Source organism: Micrasema longulum, unplaced genomic scaffold, assembly GCF_059751315.1.
Source record: "Micrasema longulum isolate JH-2025_06_02 unplaced genomic scaffold, ASM5975131v1 h1tg001516l, whole genome shotgun sequence".
In the NCBI taxonomy this organism is placed as follows: domain Eukaryota; kingdom Metazoa; phylum Arthropoda; class Insecta; order Trichoptera; family Brachycentridae; genus Micrasema; species Micrasema longulum.
Genome location: NW_028278699.1, coordinates 57,950 through 77,995, shown reverse-complemented (window position 1 = coordinate 77,995; position 20,046 = coordinate 57,950). Strand labels below are relative to the sequence as shown.

The 20,046-nt window shown below is 35.6% G+C and overlaps 1 protein-coding gene and 1 non-coding gene across 2 annotated transcripts in view; one reads left to right on the top strand and one right to left on the bottom strand.

Annotated features, from left to right (window-relative positions):
• The window catches only part of LOC148275093 (uncharacterized), a 37,052-nt gene that overhangs the window by 11,555 nt on the left and 5,451 nt on the right, over nucleotides 1–20,046 (top strand). Inside the window, exons 2-3 of the mRNA XM_088236146.1 lie at nucleotides 16,641–16,739; nucleotides 17,967–18,293. Of these exons, the coding sequence (XP_088092272.1) occupies nucleotides 16,641–16,739; nucleotides 17,967–18,293 (426 nt within the window). The remainder of the gene's footprint in view (nucleotides 1–16,640; nucleotides 16,740–17,966; nucleotides 18,294–20,046) is intronic.
• On the bottom strand, nucleotides 18,487–18,558 carry TRNAT-CGU (transfer RNA threonine (anticodon CGU)). The gene has a single exon. It is a non-coding gene; the product is annotated as a tRNA-Thr (tRNA).

Here is a 20,046-nt window from a genome sequence, read left to right as displayed (position 1 = left end):
CCCATCATCGCTGCTACGCTCGCACAACACAACCAAGTGCTGTATCTTATTCGCCATGTTTTAAATACACATTAAACAGCAACCTCATGTCTTCTCTATCAATCTCTAACTGGAGTAGGAGCTCCAACTCTCAACTACCAGAATGCTACAGATATAGTGAATATATTTCTTGTCGGTAAACAAACAAACCATTGAAATATCTTCTATCCTTCACTGTTTAGGAGAGTAATGTGCTTTGCCGGCTAGCGTGATTACTCTAATTAAAAACTTAATAATAGTATAAAACTAAAAAAAAATCGCCTTCCTTTTTGCGAGTTATATTTTAGTCACGGTAGCGGCAGTATTAACAGGGCCCTCGTCGAAGTATTATGAATGCATGCCGGAAATGAATTTATATAAATAATCCATTAACATTAATACTCCGGACGAAGTTTAAGAGCAATCCGCTGTCGTAACGGTACAAAGCCTGATGAATCCAGAAATAGGTGGCGAGAATTGAGATTAACTCAACTAATTAGAGAAAACATGTTCCGTTTACGAACAGCCAGAACGGAATTCAGAGAGGCGAAAAATGGTTCCATTTCACGAAGTGATTTATTATTAAAGAGTATTTTTTCTATGAAAATACTGTTTGATATTCGCTTACTACAAACTATGTATATAAACTATGCGTCCACGCAGTGGCGAATGGTGATTTTATTTACAAGTAAGTTGTAAAAAAATATCATGGATTTGTACCTACATTGGAGGTACATAATATAATGTAAGTAATAATATACTAAAAATTGATATATTTTTCTGTGGTTCTATGTGATACAACAATTCTAATCCATGAAATCAACTCAAACTATGTAATCTCCTGATATATTATATTATATAGATATATTATCCTTTACTTTAATACAAAATTCATTAAAAAATAAATAAAAAATACCACTGTGAATTCAGTAGATATTAGGTATTCATTTGAAATGTCAACTGGCCGCATTGTTCTAGTAATTAATAGTGCTAAAAACGGCCGCGTGGAGCGCATATAGCGGGACATATAGTCCTGTAATATGACGCACAAAAGTAATTATGGTCTTATGTCAAAAATACTATCTAAAAGAAAAATAGTTCTTAAAAAACAATGTTTGAAATACTGTTTTCTAAATCAAGAATCTTCAAATAATTTGTGTAATCTGCAAGTTACAAAGGAAAAACCCGCACTGGGGTTAAGACATTCAAAATATAGTATACTTTTTTTCACAAGACTTATTTGTATTAAAAAAAATAAGCTGGAATAATCGGCCAGTTTCTTGGCTTACCGCAGGCGCTGAGCGCGTTTTATTAATATTAATATTTATATTAGGATAAAAATACAAGCGCTGGAAATTATTTAAAATAAATGGTAATTATTTATTTGTTTTTCTGTAAATAAAGTTACAATAAAACATTATTATGGTTAGTCAAATATAATAATGGTAAGCTGAGCATAATCGCTTCTATAGACGGTTCGCCCCTGCGTGCACGGTGCATTCGAATGTTTAATAAGTGGGGCTTTGCGGCTTCCATCCGAGACTCGAGACTCCAGACTCTCGAAATTTCGAGAGGTTCGAGACAGTTTCAATGCCGAGACTCTCGAGATGCTAGTATCGAAATTTCGAAACCAGCAGAAAGATTCTAAACGCTCTCTAGAGCGGGTAGAGAGAATGCGTTGATAGTGCGAAATTTACATGCCGATAAAAACATGCCATAGAATATAATAATGAAAACAAAGGTAGAATTTCACAATCTCAGTGCTAGCGCGGGCAACACTGAAAATCCAAAAGCAAATAATACTAGCCATTTTTTAATTAGACTGACGCTGGATCAGCGCGGCACTGCTAGAATGTATGGTAAAGCTGTACATATTTTCCCTTAGCTCTCCCTGTGTAGTATTCTGAAATTTCTCTACCCCCTAGAGAGTGATAAACAAAAAAGAAGTATATTTGCGTTCTTATGATTTACCCAAATATCTAATTTTGAGGGCCATTTTCAACAAGTTGTAAATAACTCACGATTAGAAAATGGGAATCAAGTTAAAGTAGAGTGAGATTCGAGCCGTGAGTCTGAGACCCTAGCCACAGGACCACAACACGATTAATTTAAAGATTTATATTTTTTTATTGCGTCGACACTTTGCTTCATATGATGGCTACACTGATGATTAAACGTCAAATGGCGTATTAAACTGCTTCCAAAACGGAAATAAAACTAACACGGTTTGGTCAATTCAACCTAATTAAGTGTTCTGGGTGATGCTAAGGTCGCAATAATGTTCTAAATGAAAATCATCATGTTTGAATTCACGTGTTCATATTGTTTGACGTTTAATCATCAATGTGGCCACATATGAAGCAAAAATTAGTCGCATAGAAAAAACAAATATCCCCAAATTAACCACTCTCTAGGGGATAGAGAAGATTCATAATTGCACCCCTGGAGCATGATGGCGGCCGGTTGCTAGCCGACGTTACCCTTAACTAGTAGTTGATTTAAGAAAAAAAATCTGTTGTGTTATTTTAGGACACGAGGAACGGCGCGTGACGGCGCGCGGCGGTTCGAATGAGAGTTTCTAACAATTGCCTTAAATTTCGCAGCCCGCTGGGAACTTTACTGGCATAGCGATACCTAGCGGCACAGAAAAGGTTGAGGAAGAAAACTCGCTTAGAAACTAAAGGCCATTGTAATGTAACTAATTGGTTATGTTGTATTTCCCTTTAAAGCGAGTCTTTATGTCCATTCTGGTGGTCAATTATTATGTTATCAAGTTCTCGTGTAGGAAAAGCGGCTAGTGTTAGGGATAAGCGAACAGCATATTCAGAATAACTTAGAGGCTCGAGGCCCGAGGGAAGAATGTATTACAGGCTGTAGGCTGTAGGCTGTAGAAGGATGTAGCTGCGCATCTATAGTGTACATATTAGATACGGCAAACTCTCAATGGCCGACGGAGAGCAGGGCTGGGCTTTTTTCATAAATATATTCTATTAAACATTATTATAATGCAAGTCCAGAATTTACTAGTCTTGATTATGATAATGGGATTCCCACGTCAATGATATTTACCTACAGACCAAAATACTTTCTTTCAAAGTAATACCGCAATACTCGCAACTCGAAATTTATTGGTACATATTGAGTATAATTTTGCTCAACAAAGCTTGGCAAAAAAATTCTGGAAAATATTGGCAGATCCTCATTTCATCAACTATCCAATGAACTTAAAAACGAAAAGACGAATAAATCTTAAAGTTTAGCTCTTAAAAAATATCTTACCTTTTTTGATAGCAATTGTTTCTATAAATACTATTTAAAAATACCGAGTTTTTATGTTTTAAATGTGTTTTCTTACTATATTTGATAGTATCAATCGATTTATGTGTTGTTACAGAAATGTTTATTGTTATGTACCGTCAAAAATGACTTTTTAAAAGTCCTGGGAGTTATTAATTGTAATTTTTTATGAATTAATTGAGAGAGGCGTAATTATACGATGTAATTGTAATTTGCAGGTGCTTCAAAAAGGAAAAGATTTTCATTTCCATAGAACGCGCACTCTTCACTCGTTATTTGTGTTATTGCAAAAAAACATGTTTCAGTGAAAACCTTCATTTGATACTAAATAAGTTACAGTTTTATTACATTCAGCCGGATGAATAGATATTCCAAATTTGTGGATTAAAGTATCACTCGTCTTTTATTTCTATAATAAATTACATTGAACTTCCATCAAGAATTTTCACTTACAAACTTAAATCTCCTGATTTGTGAATCACTCGAGTTAAAAATATCAACAATATTCCCAAATGTATTACCAATAATTGCCAATCTATTGATAACATTATTGTAATCGATGTTAACGTTACATAACATTGACTAAATGTTGTGTTTTAGGATATTGACAATGATATTTATTGCCCTTGTGTACTCATGTCGCTGAGCAGGGGGATGGCGATGTCCATCTCAAGATTTCAGTAGAACGGGTTCTTATTGGTACTTCGAGAATAACTTAAAATGAAAAAACTAAAATGCCTTTTTGTACTTAAATAATTCATTTAAATATGTAGCTGCAGTTCATCCCTATCATATCAATCTATATTCTATAATAAAATTGGCAAATTGTCTTGGAAATAATTAAATGAATTGTTTGGTATTTAACGAATATAGTGAACACTATAGGACCAAAATCCAAGCCCTGTGGAGCACCTGATTAAAAGATAAAAATGAAGAACATTTAGCTGCTACTAGATTGATTGAATTCGTGCTGTATACGCCTATTATTATGTATAGCGTATGAAGTATAGGAAGGCTGCGCCCGAGCCAGGGTAGTAAAAGGGTTCACCAGACGTGTTAAACTTGCCGAAGGTGGAAGAACTCGTTACGAGTCCCCTCCACTTACGGCTGAGCTCTAGATATAAATAGATTGCACTAACAGAGAACTAAAAAGACGAATAAATCATTTAATAAACGCGCAGGCCCTTACGGCGGATTACGGAGAAGTCAAATGTAACTACATATTACCTACGTATATCGAGTATAGGTACATCGAGACATAATAAGGTTTTGTAGAATCAGCTTCGCTTATCTAAGAATTTATAATATAATTACATTCCACTCAATTTTAATGAGAAACATCGACTTTAATCTGGTCAAGATTTGGAGCTTATTTTTCCCACTGACTGATTCAGTCCGAAGGCTGGTTGCTGTCGAAATACGAATGTGTGATAAAAATATGTACGATAGGAGCACAGATGTCGAGGTCCACCGGATGAGATCTGAGATAAGCATTATCGGCAAAATCGAGGAAGGAGTTCCGCGTCGGGTTGGACACGTAGAGCGAATGTTCAGTGAAAGAACAGCTAAAATAATTTAAAATGCGATTATTGATGGATGCTGAAATCAAGGAAGACCGAGGAAGACATAGCATGACCAAATCCAACAAATACTTGAATGGACATGTCAAACGACGGAATAATCGGCGCGCGTGCATGATACGATGTATGAATGCAAAGAAAACCAGGTCTGTATGCAAAGACGGAGGGATATGGCGTTCTATCCTTTCTGGGCGGGAAACTACGGGACTACGGGAAATGACGAGATAGTTGGTTTTTCTCCGACTTATTACATTATATTGCAGTAAAATAATCGGATTTTGTGAGAAGTTTGATTTACTTTTAGTATATTTTAATCTCACGATACTTTTTTGGTTGGCCACTATTTCAATATATATATTCAATATGATACTAATTGATCAAATGAAGATTAGACAATCTCTTAGAAATCAGTCCGAAAGTAGGTAATATGTATCTTCTGTTCAAATAGCCTTTAAATCCATATAATTTTACATTGACTGTCAAGAGTCAAGAATCTAATTTAACAGAAAATACAATTTAGGAAATACCCCTAACTGCTTAGTCGAAATCGGATTTTCAATAAATTTTATTATGATACTTTTGAAAATATCTACATAGGCACCTATGTGTATTCATCAATAAACCAAATAATATATATGTAGGTACCTAAAAATGTTTTTTACTTACGTGTAAATAAACGTCATATTTTATTAGCTGTCTGTGTCCAGTCGGTTAAAGCGCACAGTGCTGTGTGTGAACAAGAATCCTCGACAGGAGTTTTCGACTCGATGGCTACTCTCAACCGAAAATTCCGGTAAAGAAAATCAAATAGGAATAAGTCCCCCTCCTAGAGTTGTGGTTGGCGCATTCGCCTAACACGCTTCAGTTTCCTGATTTGATTCCTGGCGGGGTCGACGTGAAATATTTGTTTTAAAGGCGGTTTAACATCGCGATATTTCGCTATTCTTGAACTGGTACCTGGGGCGGTATTCTAAATCTTCTCTACCCCCTAGAGAGTGGTAAATTTGGGGATTGTTTTTTTAGTGCGACGACACTTTGCTTCATGTAATGGCCACACTGATGATTAAACGTCGAATGTGAATAAAACTGTTGAAAAAACGAATACTGTTTGGTCAATTCAATCTAATTAAGTGTTTTAGGTAATGCTTAAGGTCGTCATAATGATCGTAAATGAAAATCATCACGTTTGATTTCACGTGTTCATATTTATTTGAAGTTCAATTATCAGTGAGGCCAGATATGAAAGAAAGTGTAAAAGCACGCAAAAATTAATCAATTTTGAGGGGGTAGAGAAGATTCAGAATAGCACCTCAGAATTGTAAGACTAGTCACATTTGTTTTACAGAAAATCAGTATAAGCTGCATACGGTGTTCCAATGTAGTGCAATATGTATCATCGGGTGCGGCGCTAGCGTCGTGCGTCGCTAGGCGCCGCGCCGTCGGCGTCGAAACGTATCGCGGCGTCTTTTAAATTTCAATGGATAGAGATGTTTACTTAACTACAGCAAATACAAGATTTGTATTGGCTTCAGTTGCTAGGTGGTAAAGCGCAGTGAGCGCGAGTGGTTCAGCCATCAAACCGTCGCGCGTCGGTTTGTCGGAGAGTCGCTGCAGACGGCGAAACCGGTTATGGCTCCGTTATTATTTTTATTGAGAGTGAAGAAGTGCAGGGGGAGTGAGTGGCTGAATGGGTCTACTGGGACTTTTGACCGCAGTCCGGGGGCGGCTGGGGCGGCAGGGCGGGCATGGGACGGTGACATTTCAAAAATAATTATTTAAACTAATAAATTTGTTGCAACAGAGAAAGAAAACATTTTTGAAAAGGGAATACGGGAGTCAATTCATTTACAGGGCTTATGACCTGTCATTGGCTGGTTTAAGTGGCCACTTTACACACTGTGTAACCTTCACCATTCTGCCTATGTTTGAACATCCACATTTCCTCAACTTTTTTCTCAATTGGTCTTGGTGTTGGGGTGCATAATTAATAACTTTCTTCCATATTCATTATTTCTTACCCGCTGACAAGCCTTTAAAATAGAAACTTAGCGGGTTATTCCTTTAAAAAAAAAGAATTCCTTGGAGTCCTACCTATTGTAAATGCGTGCATGTTGATCCTTGATTATTGTTTTTATGATTCCATTTGATATAAACATTTCATTACATTTGTGAAGTTTCTTTACCCAGAGTATTTGTACCATTTTCTACAATGTATGCTGGTGTAATCGACATACGCCGTAAATGGTAAATACATGCGTAGCCACGTAATTGCCTCGTACACGGATACAGCAGTACGCCTCTGGTAGAGAAATACCTAATTGACTGTTGAGAGTACTCTTCTATTGCTGACATTATCACTACCACTACTACTGACCACTGACCACTGACCACTGACCACTGACCACTGACCACTGACCACACGCACGGAGGTGCACAAAGACCACACAGATCTTGGTGAAAATGGACATCGATTGGAACTTTTATTCGAGGGAGTACTTCGCGAATAACCGATATCTACTGCTTAGCAAAACATAAAATAATTGTCGATTGATTTATTGTATATTTTGTAGGACACCATATTTAAACTTATTATATAAGAAATCAAACACTGATTTGAGTCTACTGAACGTTTTATTTTATTTTTACAAATATAAAAACAAAACTTTCGTGACAATTGTTTCGCGTTGCTAGGGCATTTTCAAACGAATGTGAAGATTAAATGGATTGAATGTCTTTATAAAGTTATATAATTCAAGGTACTTAAGTAACGAATAAAAATTAATCTTATGAATTATATATAGCGTGTGCATCGATCATAATTGCGGGGAAAACGAATTCATTCAGTCCATCTCATCTTCACATTTGTTTGAAAATGCCCTGGCAAGGCGAAACAATCGTCACGAAATTTTTGTTTTTATATTTGTAAAAATAAAATAATGTGTTCAGTATACTCAAATCAGTGTTTGATTTCTTAAATTATAAGATTAAAATATTATATGATAGATTTATTATTACATGCACTAATTAACTCTTTGGAATCGGCGATTTTTTACCACACCAAGGCTTTTGTACCTGTGCATATATGTATCAAGGGAGTACACATATACAGAGGTCATTTTAAAATAAACTGATACTCGCGGAACCACACGATCACAAGTTTGTCATAATAGTGACTCGGCAAACCTACCAATACTGTGGCAACAATACTTCGACTTCATATGGTAAAAATGCAGTCATCAATAGACTTCACGCTCTAGGCAATAAGTACCAAGACGTTGGCGACTCATTGCGTGTTAAGTTTAGTTTATATACAACGGCCCTTCACGTGTATTTTATGGGTAGGAGAAGCTAGTACCTAATAGTTCTAGATAACATTTTTTTTATTAATTGGTGTTCTTCAAAATTGTTTAAATTTCTTTATTAATGTTTTTTTTTTCTTTTCTTTTCTTGATTTTATTTAAAAGTACAAAATATTTCTCTTTTCAATTTTTTTATCAGTATGTATTTATATATATATTTATATTAGTTACCTAAGTAGTAGTTTTAAATAATAATACATCTAATTTAAAAAAGAAAAATCTTCGTTTAGTGTTATTAAATTTTTTTTTATTTATTTATTTATTAATATGTGTTGCTTTCTTTGTTTTTTTTCTCTTTTTTTACAGGTTCAAAATATTTCTATTACCAAATCATTAATTTTTCAAGTATTTTTATAATTAGTAATATTATTTTTAAACCATGTATCTTTTTTTTGACTCTTTAATTTGTAAATAACTGTTTAGTAATAATTTCTTTTAAATACTATATTTTACTTATTTCACTTACATGTATGTATTTTATTATATGTAAAAGGCACTAAGTGCCGTCTATTTCAATAAAATAAAAAATAAAATAGATAAAATGATATTATTTTATGACGTTTACCACAACATTGAAACACTCGTCTAAGGATCTGGTTCCATTTCACATAGAATTGTATAATTCATTCCGCCGGGAGAACGGAAATATTATTAATACAGACACCTAACTTACTTTTCATGAAATCACCAAACAATAAACGGAAAACATTTAAGTAAATAATTAATTGAAAATGTAGGTATAACATACAAGTTGCAAGATCGCCCAAGTGCACCCGTCTGCTTTTTATTCGAGACCTTTTTCCCACGATAATTACAAAGATAATAAAAAGTTGACTGAAGATTGTTTGTTGGCATTTTATGTTGCGGATGTTTTTATATTTTACATTGTTTCTGTTAATTATTATTAAACAAAACAAATCCACAAAATACGCAACTGAATCGAGACAAAAATATTATTTTTTTAAAATTAAAATTATCTTATTCATATAAGGTATATGTGCATTACAAAATATTACATCTTCTTCTTGCGGTGCTTTGTAAGGTCCCTTTGACGTTGACGATCACTACAGTAAAAGCATCTCGGTCTTGCGCTACTCTTGTATTCCGCAGCCAGCACAACTGCTTATTGAATGTACTCGCCATTGTGATTTCTGGGAGATGACCAGAGTGGTTTCCCGTCGCCTTTTCTGGTGGATTTGTCTGTCGGGGTTACCTTCCCTTAGCTGGTCGATTCTGGTTTGGAGGCGCTAGAAACTCGCATGTTATCTGCTGTGATCACACCGTTATGAGTGTGATCACATCGCCCGGGGTTCACGACGTGGACGCTGACGAATTGGACTAGTCAGTAGTGTTGTCGATAGAATGCAACTGGGCGTTCGCAGCATTTTATAAAATCACACCTTCCAGCCAGATGTGACGCACTGCGACCCTACTGACAGTTAGAATCACTTACATCTTAATTCATGCACTTAATAAAAAAAAGAAATAAAATTAGATACCTGTGTTGTAACACGCCTCATATGTGTTATAAAAATAACACATGTGAGGCGTGTTTAAACAATGACGGTTAATCTCCACTATTGCATTGGTCTAAAATTAGTTTTACATATATAGCAATGGATAGAGAAACAAAAATACCATAGTCAACTGAATAGGTCTCGGATCACAAATGATAGGGCAGTAGCTCATTCAATTAAATTCAATTAAATTTATTTATTTAAATATCATATATAAATTACAAACATACATTCAATTCCTCACATATTATAAAAAAGAAAAAAAATACACGAAAGAGATTCATGTCAAAGTAGTAGGAGAATCCTGCTCCGGAAAACCCCTTCGGATACATGGAACAGATCAATATCCAGAGCGATGTTATTCAGCATAGCGGCAGCCATTCCAACAGGCATAACCATCGGCAGGTTGGTCTCGTATATCGGAATATGAAACAATCTATGCTGACGCTGTCTTAGGTAATTATCAGGAACATACAAACCAATGCTCATCATAATCTCAGGATTATCGACAATACCGCGCAACAATCGATAAAACTATGTAGTCAAATACACATTCTTTCTAGTCTCTAAACTGTTGTAGTCAAGCATACCCTGGAGAAACTCGGTCGGATAGATCCAAGGATAATACCCGCACTCTCTCATGTAGAGATATCTCAGAAACTTCTTTTGAATTTTCTCTATCATAAGAGAGTACTCGAGTTCACGTAGCCCCCAAATCATCGAGCCACTCTCGAGTCTACTTAGCACCAAGGAGAGTTCTCAGTACGCGGGTATTTTCAAAAACCCCGGCAGTACGCAGAACGAATCCTAACATCTTCCATGCATTACCACTGATTGTCTCTATGTGTTCTTGAAATGTCAGGGTGCTCACAAATCTAACGCCCAGATCCTTAACATTCGGTGTTCGCATCAGATTCTAGTCATTCATTTTGTAGCGAAAAAATAGAGTTTTTTGGGTCCTAGTGAAAGACGTGACCGAACTCTTCGTTGAAAATCCTGAAAAAGGAAATCCAGTGGAATTAAACCGCATTGAGGGTCTGCTGATTGGCCAGCTTTCCCAGTGTTCTTGTGGACCCGTGTTCAATTCTTGATAAGGATTTTTTTTTTAATTATTTGAAAGTGGTTTTAATATTTGTTTAATAGGTACGGACGTCGGGCAAGGGAATGATAATTATTATATCACTTTTTATTATTACATACCGTTATTACCGTCGGCCTCGTGGTGTAATGGTAAGCGTGTTTGCCTACCATGCGAGAGGTCTCGAGATCGATTCCCGACATGGCTGATTTGAAATATTGATTTAAAATGGTGTTTTCACTCTAGAATATTTCATAGTCTCTGGTCTGGTACCTGAAGCGTAAGACTGGTCATCTTACCTTTATGTAACAAAGAAAATGATCAAGATACGCTGCGATTGGTTTACCAATGCAGAGCCCTATGCATCATTAGGTGCGGAAAGGAAATTATGATGATGATGTGATTAATTATTTTTATTTCTTTTAGTTAGTTAATATTAGATTTGCATATTAATTAATATTTATAATTATTATTTTCATTACTATATACTAATTTACAAATCTACATTATTACAATAAACATAATATTTTTTAAAAAAATAATAGGATTTATTTCCTTGTTCATTTTTTCAGGAATCTCATTTAACAGCTTTAACCTTTCATTGTGTATTAAGCTATTTTGTGATTTTCTTTTTGTCTTGATTGGTAGGGTAGCCCTATCGTATTCCTATTTCTAGTTCTGTAATTATGTATATTTTCATTTATTACAATTTCACTTGTTAAATATTTCGGTATAAGATTATTCCGTGTTATATTATACATACATAATAAATAAAATATAACAGGGAACCCAAGGCGCGGTAGTACAGAGTAAGGAGTACAGCGCGCTAACCACTGCACTACCGACCCGGACCTTACAGTAAAAACCCGATAACTCGTGAAACAACAATAATTACGTCATACTCGATTTAGCGTGAGAAATAATTAACGAATAATAGAGTTGAACATTTTGCGGAGTTAGGCGATTTGGTTCAATTTGTTAAAACAATGCCCCTCAATACCAGAAATTAGTTTCTAGTTCTGTTCTGATTTCTTGGTACGTGATGGGGTGACCAACTTGTAGGGTTCGGAAACGGAATAAAAATAAATTATGTATATAATATTTAGTAATATCTAGCTTTACTCACTTGCATAGGCATCTGGGCGGTCTTTCTAAAAATAGTTCTAATAGCTCTCGTGGATTTTTCTAGAGCAATATTGAACAGGCATGCCAGTGCATTACATTGCCATTCTTACAATTTATTTTGAACTTAGACATACTCTGTTCTGAGAGTAAATTAATGATATTTTCACAGCCTCACAAGACTAAAGCCCGATGTATTTATTTTACTGTCGGGCACTGTACCAACGTAATAGAGCTACCTTTGTGTCAAAATATTGTTTCTCAACATACTTTGATTGCTTAAATTTGGTTATAAATAACTTTATGAAAACATTTTTCAATGTGCAAAAGACTAAGAAAACTATTCCACATATTTTTAAAGCTTAGAGGTATCTTATCGACGGATCAATTGAAGACAGTTTATTATGCTCTTGTATAGTCAATCATTCAATATGCAATAGTTGGATGGGGAGGGGCTTATAACGCTCGTCTTGGACCCTTAAAAGTTTGACAGAAAAAAAACATTAAAATAATACTAGATAAACCATCCTTGTTCTCAACTACCGAACTGTTCAAAGAATTTAATGTTTTAAGAGTGGAGGATATCTACGGAAAGTTTAAGAACAGGATGCCTCGCTCTACAGAGAATTAAAACTACCACAGCCAAACATCATTATACTTACATAGGACGGAAGCTTTTCAATAATTTACCACAAAATCTACGTCAAGAAATAAATTACGAAAAATTTAAGGATAAATTAAAGAAAAGCTTCTTGACATAATTAACATTAACTGTATTTTGGAAATAAAGATGTATGTATAATATGTGCCTGTGTTTATTAAATTTTGTGTTTTTATTTTTAAAAAAATAGTGTTATATTTTCTCAATTTTTTAAATTGTTTAATTATTTATTTATTTTATTATTTTTTTTGCGTTTTTTGTTTATTTTTTATGTTATTTTTTAAACTTGCCAAACACAAGAGCCAGACTTTTTTTGGCAAGTTCAACCTTAAGTGTTCCATTTTTTTCACTGAATGTATTGTTTATTTTTTTATTTTATAAAGGTTTTTATTAAAAAAAAAAAAAAACACGTAAATTAGAGCGGATTTCAAACCTCGGACCTCTGGATCCTTCCGCTGGACGATAACCCGTCATTGCTTTATTCCTCCGAACTTCTTACCAGAGTTCTACGGAAGTTCTTCTTATAATATAAAAATAACAGAACCAGATTTAAATCTAAAATTTAATGATTCTTTACCACAAGACTACAAATATTGCGGTCATACACTGTTATTATGGCATTGCCTGTGGGAATGTGTGGGTGTGGGTGCAAATGTGTATTTATCTAGGTAATGTACCGTGATATTCTTTCTGTGTTTGGTTGAGAAACTTTACTGTACCCCGGGTACTAATAACTTTATTTGTTTACGGTCCGAACCATCGAGGCCAGTGACGGACACAACAATGGGAAAGTTAAGTCGACAATATTTTGAGTTTGTCCAAATTTTTGTAGACAAGGACTGGATTCAACTCCCCGGGGAGCTGTTAACATTAACATATTACAACAGAGATGAAGTCTAGGCCTCTAGAGGGCTTATGACCTGTCATTGGCTAGTTTAAGTGGCCACTTTACACACTGTGTAACATTCACCATTTTGCCCATATTTGAACATCTATATTTCTTCAATTCTTTCATCTGTTGATGTTTGTGAAGTTAAACAGCTGAAACCTTTTTTTATGCGAGTGAGATTCATCTAATTGAATTATTTCACCTACATACTAGGCCACGCCTGAAATTCAATTAGATGAATCTCACTCGCATAATAAAGGTTTCAGCTCTTTAACTTCACAAACATCAACAGATGAAAGAATTGAAGTAATATAGATGTTAAAATATGGGCAGAATGGTGAATGTTACATAATGTGTAAAGTGGCCACTTAAACCAGCCAATGACAGGTCATAAGCCCTGTAGATGCCTAGACTTCTATATTGCCTTCTTTAAAATGTTCTTCATCACTATTGTAATATGTTAAGAAAGTTATGTGTTAAATATATGTATTATTATTTTTAATTTAAAAAAAACAATTAGTGTATCGTATTATCAATTTTGAAATTACTCAGTCTATGATGTCACTAGTTCTAGCCGGCGAGTTGTGCTGATTCATTTATTTCACATTTTAACAATTATAAATTATAAAAGTAATGTGAGGGAATATTTCGCGGAGAGGGACGCTCTTCTTCCTCCTGACTGGATGTCCCATTTACTCGGGGTCAGCCCTCCCAGTCTTCAATCTACACGTCGCGTCGGATTGAGGAGATTTGTCATTTGGTTTGTTTTTTTACGGCCGGTTTCCGACACCTGACGCCGAGACAGTATGCCCTCTCGCTAACGGGGGCTTGGGATGCCACCGTTGACTATTGTTCCTCCGCTGCCATCCTCGACACGACGTCCTGCCCGACGCCGGCGCCGCTATCTTCCAACAGCCCACAGCCCGAAGTGTGTCCGGGTGGCCCGAGAGAAGATTCGTACCCCTTCCGCCCGCTCCGCCGTAGTGATGCGCTTCGTCTCCGCCGTTGAGGTCTTCACGGGATTGCGAGGGATCGCGTCGTACCCCGCAATACTGAGTCCTTATTTAAACTTGATCACCTGAACGCTTCGGTCTGCTGAAGTGAAAGGTGCCCACCCCCGCGACGTGGACGCGCTGAAGGAGAATGACTCCAGCGAGAACTGAGAAAGTGACTAGGTCCCCGGGAGCCGGGTTAATGGTTTCGTTTAGGTATGACAGGCAAATACAAGTATATGCCAACTAACCATCGCCCGAGACGCTAACGCTAATATTTATTTGATTTTCTGTGCCTCTCGACGTCTCAACATTGTACTATACATAAATATACATCACTACCTGCGTCATAAAAATTAAGTATAACCGTTATTACTATATTTCAGCAGTCATAGACCTTAGCCCACTCACTATGCAAATCGGCTTTATGTAACAGGATAAAAAGTACATTTAAAATAAATCGTGTTATTACGAGAGATAAGATATAATCCACGACGGTGTACAGTTAATCTCTACGCTCAATATGTTATATAGGTAATATACTAGACTACCCGACATGTACATAAATACACGACTACCTATATGTTTTGTTTATGCGATCAAGTTACCGACGCGCACGACCGACATTTAGATGTTATTTTTCTTTAGTGTTGATGTCAGTTCTGAAATAAAGTGCAGACCTGAAACTGAGCATGCTCCAATGTGTGCCGCGAGACGTGGTGTCTATCAGAAGAATTCTGATAATTTCAAAGAATGGCGAAGTTTTTAGTAGAATCGATGGAGGAGATCATCTCCGAAAGACGTGTTAGATGGATCGGACGCATAATGCGTCATGGGTCATGGGATGGGGTCTCTACATAGGTAATGGAGGGAATTTCTGAGGGGCCAGATTACAGGGGGCGCCCTCGTCGAGAATACCTCGATGATCTAAAGAGGGCCACACGGGACAGACCGGAGTGGCAGAGGAGAAACAGAGCTTCGCCGCAAACCGAACCACCTCGGAGGATTGAAACCAGAAAAGTAGACGCGCAAGAGTCACGGAGTGTTCGTTCGTGTTTCGAACTGGGCCAGTGTCGCTGACTCGCGGATCTGGGGTCCGAGGTTCAAATCTCAATACCGTAACCTGATTTCCATTTTCCAATCGTAAGTAGTCATCATCGTCAAACCCGTTGAATAGGGCACCGGTCAAATATTTCTTTTTGTAAAAAAAAAAATAAAAAAATAGCCGTTTCGGAATATTTTCTATATTTACACCGGTGAAATTCGAATATGTGAAAATAGGATTATACGTCGCGAAACATAAATATTTTGACATTTAATATAAGGTGTTCACGGATGTTGCATTGTGATCGCGATAAGCAACCGTGGTGAGAAATTGTTATCACGTCGCTTATTAGCACGTCGATAGTTATTTGTGATTGAGCCACAGGGACTGAAATATTTCAGTAAAAGCATTTTCTCCGCATACCCGAAAACCGTTTTAAAAACTCAGGGTCTTCCTACCGGTTTCACTAATACTAAAAAAAATTATGGCTAAATACATTTTAATTTTATCTAACTCTACCGCTTTCTTTTCCCCTTTCACCGTGAGTTTGGCAAATTGTATAGAAGGGTTATATAGGATATTGTCATTCTTCTTCATGACCATATTCCAATTACCTACACAAATAATATAATAAAACGCATATTATTGATTTTTGTGCATAATGTGTGTGTATATACATATGTCGATATATATTTTTATTTCTGACACAATAGATAATTTTTTAGTCTCTGCAAAATCACACTTTGATTTTCGCGTTCACGGAGATGAATGGACACATAAAAAAAAGTATTGTCTATAGGTACTGTAAGATTTGGACAAAATAAGAAAAACATAAGATCAAGTTCGACAGTTTTGTAAATAGAAGTAGATTGTGTAACAAGTTTAGATCGATGGTAAATATTTGACGAACGGTATCTATTACAAGTGATTGGCCAATGGCTCCTCTGACAGGGTCGGACAAATTTACTAAAAAATAACATTTAATTTACATGTAATTTTATTTTTCGTATTTTTTATTTATATCAACATTGCGACAATAATGATTAAGTACAGAATATTTAAAAACATGTTTCTTTCCTCAGATGCGGCTCATCACAGTAATTCTTCTTGGGATGGTGGTTACAGCAAATGCCTTCGGTTCCAGCGATGACAGATTCCTCAAGAAATATGCAATGATGAAGGTATGTCTTATTATTTTTTAATCTATCCATGTATTAGGTATTGTTAAAAACTAGTTGGTAGATGCGTAAATTCATCGATGGGGTTTCACGGGTTGTAAAAACATGTACATATTATTCAAAATAATTAATCACTGAAAAATTGAGTGGATAGCATTTATTTATTTATTTATTAACGTATATTGTCCATGTATACAATTTATAGAGTTTGAATATAAAGATAAAATAATAGTTTAAAACATTAAAAAAAAGAAGAAAAGGAGCATTGACAAACATAAGGGACATCGAGACAAGAGCTGGACTATTTATTTAGTGCTCGTTTAAATCGTTGTAAACTTAAACCAAAAAAGTCCAGATCTTGTTTCGAGTTAACAATACGACAAAGACGGGTCATTGGAGAATTAAGGCCATGGTTTGTTCTATGCTGATCGATGAATAGTACTTCATTGTTTCTCAACCTGCGAGTCAGAATATTGCATTTTACTTGTCCCAGTAATGATGGAACATCGATTATACCATTTAGTATGCCGAACATATATGTGGAGTCAATATTAGTTCTACGTTTTTGTAGATTAGAAATATTGAACATTGACTCTATTTCAGCATAAGAATAATTACCTCTCTAGTCCAAGCATCCACGCTACTTTTCGAAGCAAGCGATGTTGGACTAATTCAATGTGATTTATGCGATTGAAATAGAATGGAGACCAGACCACGGGGGCATATTCAAGAAGAGGGCGAACAGTTGAGCAATAAAGAGTTTTGATTGTACGGACATTAGTAAAATCAGAGGACATTCTGTTAATGAAGCCGAGTAATTTCAGTGATTTATTTACTTTATTATCTATATGCTCGTTGTATGTTAGTTTACCGTCCAAAACAACTCCTAAATCTCTGATGGACTTAACTACATCAATTTTAGAGTTTTCTATTAGATACTCGTAGGAAATCGGTTGTTTTGTTCTATGAAGTGACATAAAAAATAATTAAAGTAGTTCGTTTTTATTAAAATAATTTTCATTGATATTTAAAAATTGATTTTTGATTTTCAGTAATTTTACCGGGACATCCTACAAACGCATACAAAATATGTCACCTTTTGTAGGGTGTACCCGGAAAATTACCGGGCCGGGTGGATTGGCGTGGCATGTGTAAAAAGGCCCAATAGGTTTATGTCGAAAATGTCTTCTGGAAGATGAAACATTTAGTAATTTATTTATTTTCTTACAGATTTATGAGAGCTGTTTCGGAGCGGAGGTAGTCAAAGAAATAAGGCAAGAAATGAAAGCCGCCTGTTCCAGGTGTGCGGCTTTAGCTGATCCCAAACCCGCTGGGCAAATATACACCGGTAGACTACCGCCATCTCTTGTTCAGGCTCTGAACACCAACGGTGGGGGAGCGTTTCTACAATTGGGAGAAAATAGCCAAGACGGGAACCTGAATGATATTTCCCTCGGCCAACAGATGTCAGCCTCGCCACCAGTACCGTCGGAACAAATACCCACCTTGGACACAGAAAAGCTGCAACAAGCGATTTATTCTATCAGAATGCCGCAGGTAAAAAAAAGGACATGCTTTCGAAATTACCGCCTCAGTGGCCGCAGTGGCGTAGGTGTATATACCACCGAAGACATGTATTATTTTTCACATGTTTTTTTTAATACAATATCTATTAAAGACATTCGATTATTATTTCAAATTTTATTTAAAATGAAATTTTGAATAAACATTATAAAAAACCTCTAGCGAGTGCCTCCTGTGAGGATTGAACTCACGACCCCTGGTTTACGAGACCAGTGCTCTACCACTGAGCTAAAGAGGCTCGGGTGCAGAGTTTCCATTTTACAAAACTCTTTATGCGCCCTTCAAGGTGTTTTTTTTTTTTTCCTAAATGTGGTGAAGCATTAATATTATTACTATTTGAGGAAAATAGTGTAGGTACTGTTATCAAAAGGTGACTATTAAGTACCTAAGTACTTACACAATAAAAATAATATGTACGAAATATTTTGCATTATTGTATTGTTAAGGCTGTCATCCTCATCATCATCATTCCCTTTCCGCACCTAATGGTGCATAGGGCACTGCATTGGTACACCAATCGCAACGTATATTGATTATTTTTGATACGTGAAGGTAAGATGATCAGTCTTACGCTTCAGGCGCCAGTCAAAGGACTATGAAATATTCTAGTGTAAAAACACTCTTTCAAATAATATTTCATATCAACCATGCCGGGAATCGAACCCGAGACCTCTTGCGCGGTAGACAAATACACTGACCATTACACCACGAGGCCGACAATTTACGATAATAACCCACGAAATATGAAGAAATCATTCGATTTTGCCATTTTAAAACGATGTTTTTTCTACATCGCGCAATAAAAAAAAAGTAAACATGCAATTAGACAAAAACGATATTTTTTTTTAAGATCTGTTAAAAATATACTTACAAGTTTTATATAACTAAAATATTATTACTTTTCGACCGGTAGATAATGCCTTTTGAAGTTCATACCAAACTTTGGTACATCGATTCTCGTATAAAGAAGACTTTGTATTTAATTCAAATAATCTCTAATGATTTGAAGATAGAAAATTTTTCATTCTTGCCGTGGCAAAATCTTACATTTTTGGTTTTGAAAAGACGTACAATAATTTGAAAATATATATTTTTTTGCATTTTTCTTTAATTCTACGTGAAATTATGCCTTCGATAATCCTTAATAAAAATATTTATTATTAGTTGCCAGATGGAACAAAAAATAGTTTACAATAAAAATGTTTTATTTATTTTACAGAAACAAGCAATCGACAATGATATAATAGCATAAAAAAGATACGGTTTAAAGACAGACCAGCGAAGTTTCCAAATAAAAATCATACATATTTAATTGTGGTATAACAAAGGGGTGTGTTTATGTGTATTTGTATGAGAGTAAGTGTAGAGGTGTGTTTGTGTGTATTTGTGTGGGAGTAAGTGTTCAGATGTGTGTGTGTGTGTGTGTGTGTGTGTGTGTGTGTGTGTGTGTGTGTGTGTGTGTGTGTGTGTGTGTGTGTATGTGAGTGTGAGCATCATGATCGAGATTCGGAAAAAAACACTGTTCGAAATTCAAGCAAGTTTCCCCTTGGTGTTTATTTTGCGATGTTTAGTTAGAGCAGAGCTAAATAATGTTTAGTTTTTAAATATATTTAAAAAAAATATTTACGTATAATATACAGGGTTTTTACTAAACCCTGTCACATCCGAAACCACGATGATCAGTATGAGCAGGAAGACATATTGGCACATTAAAATATATTTTTTT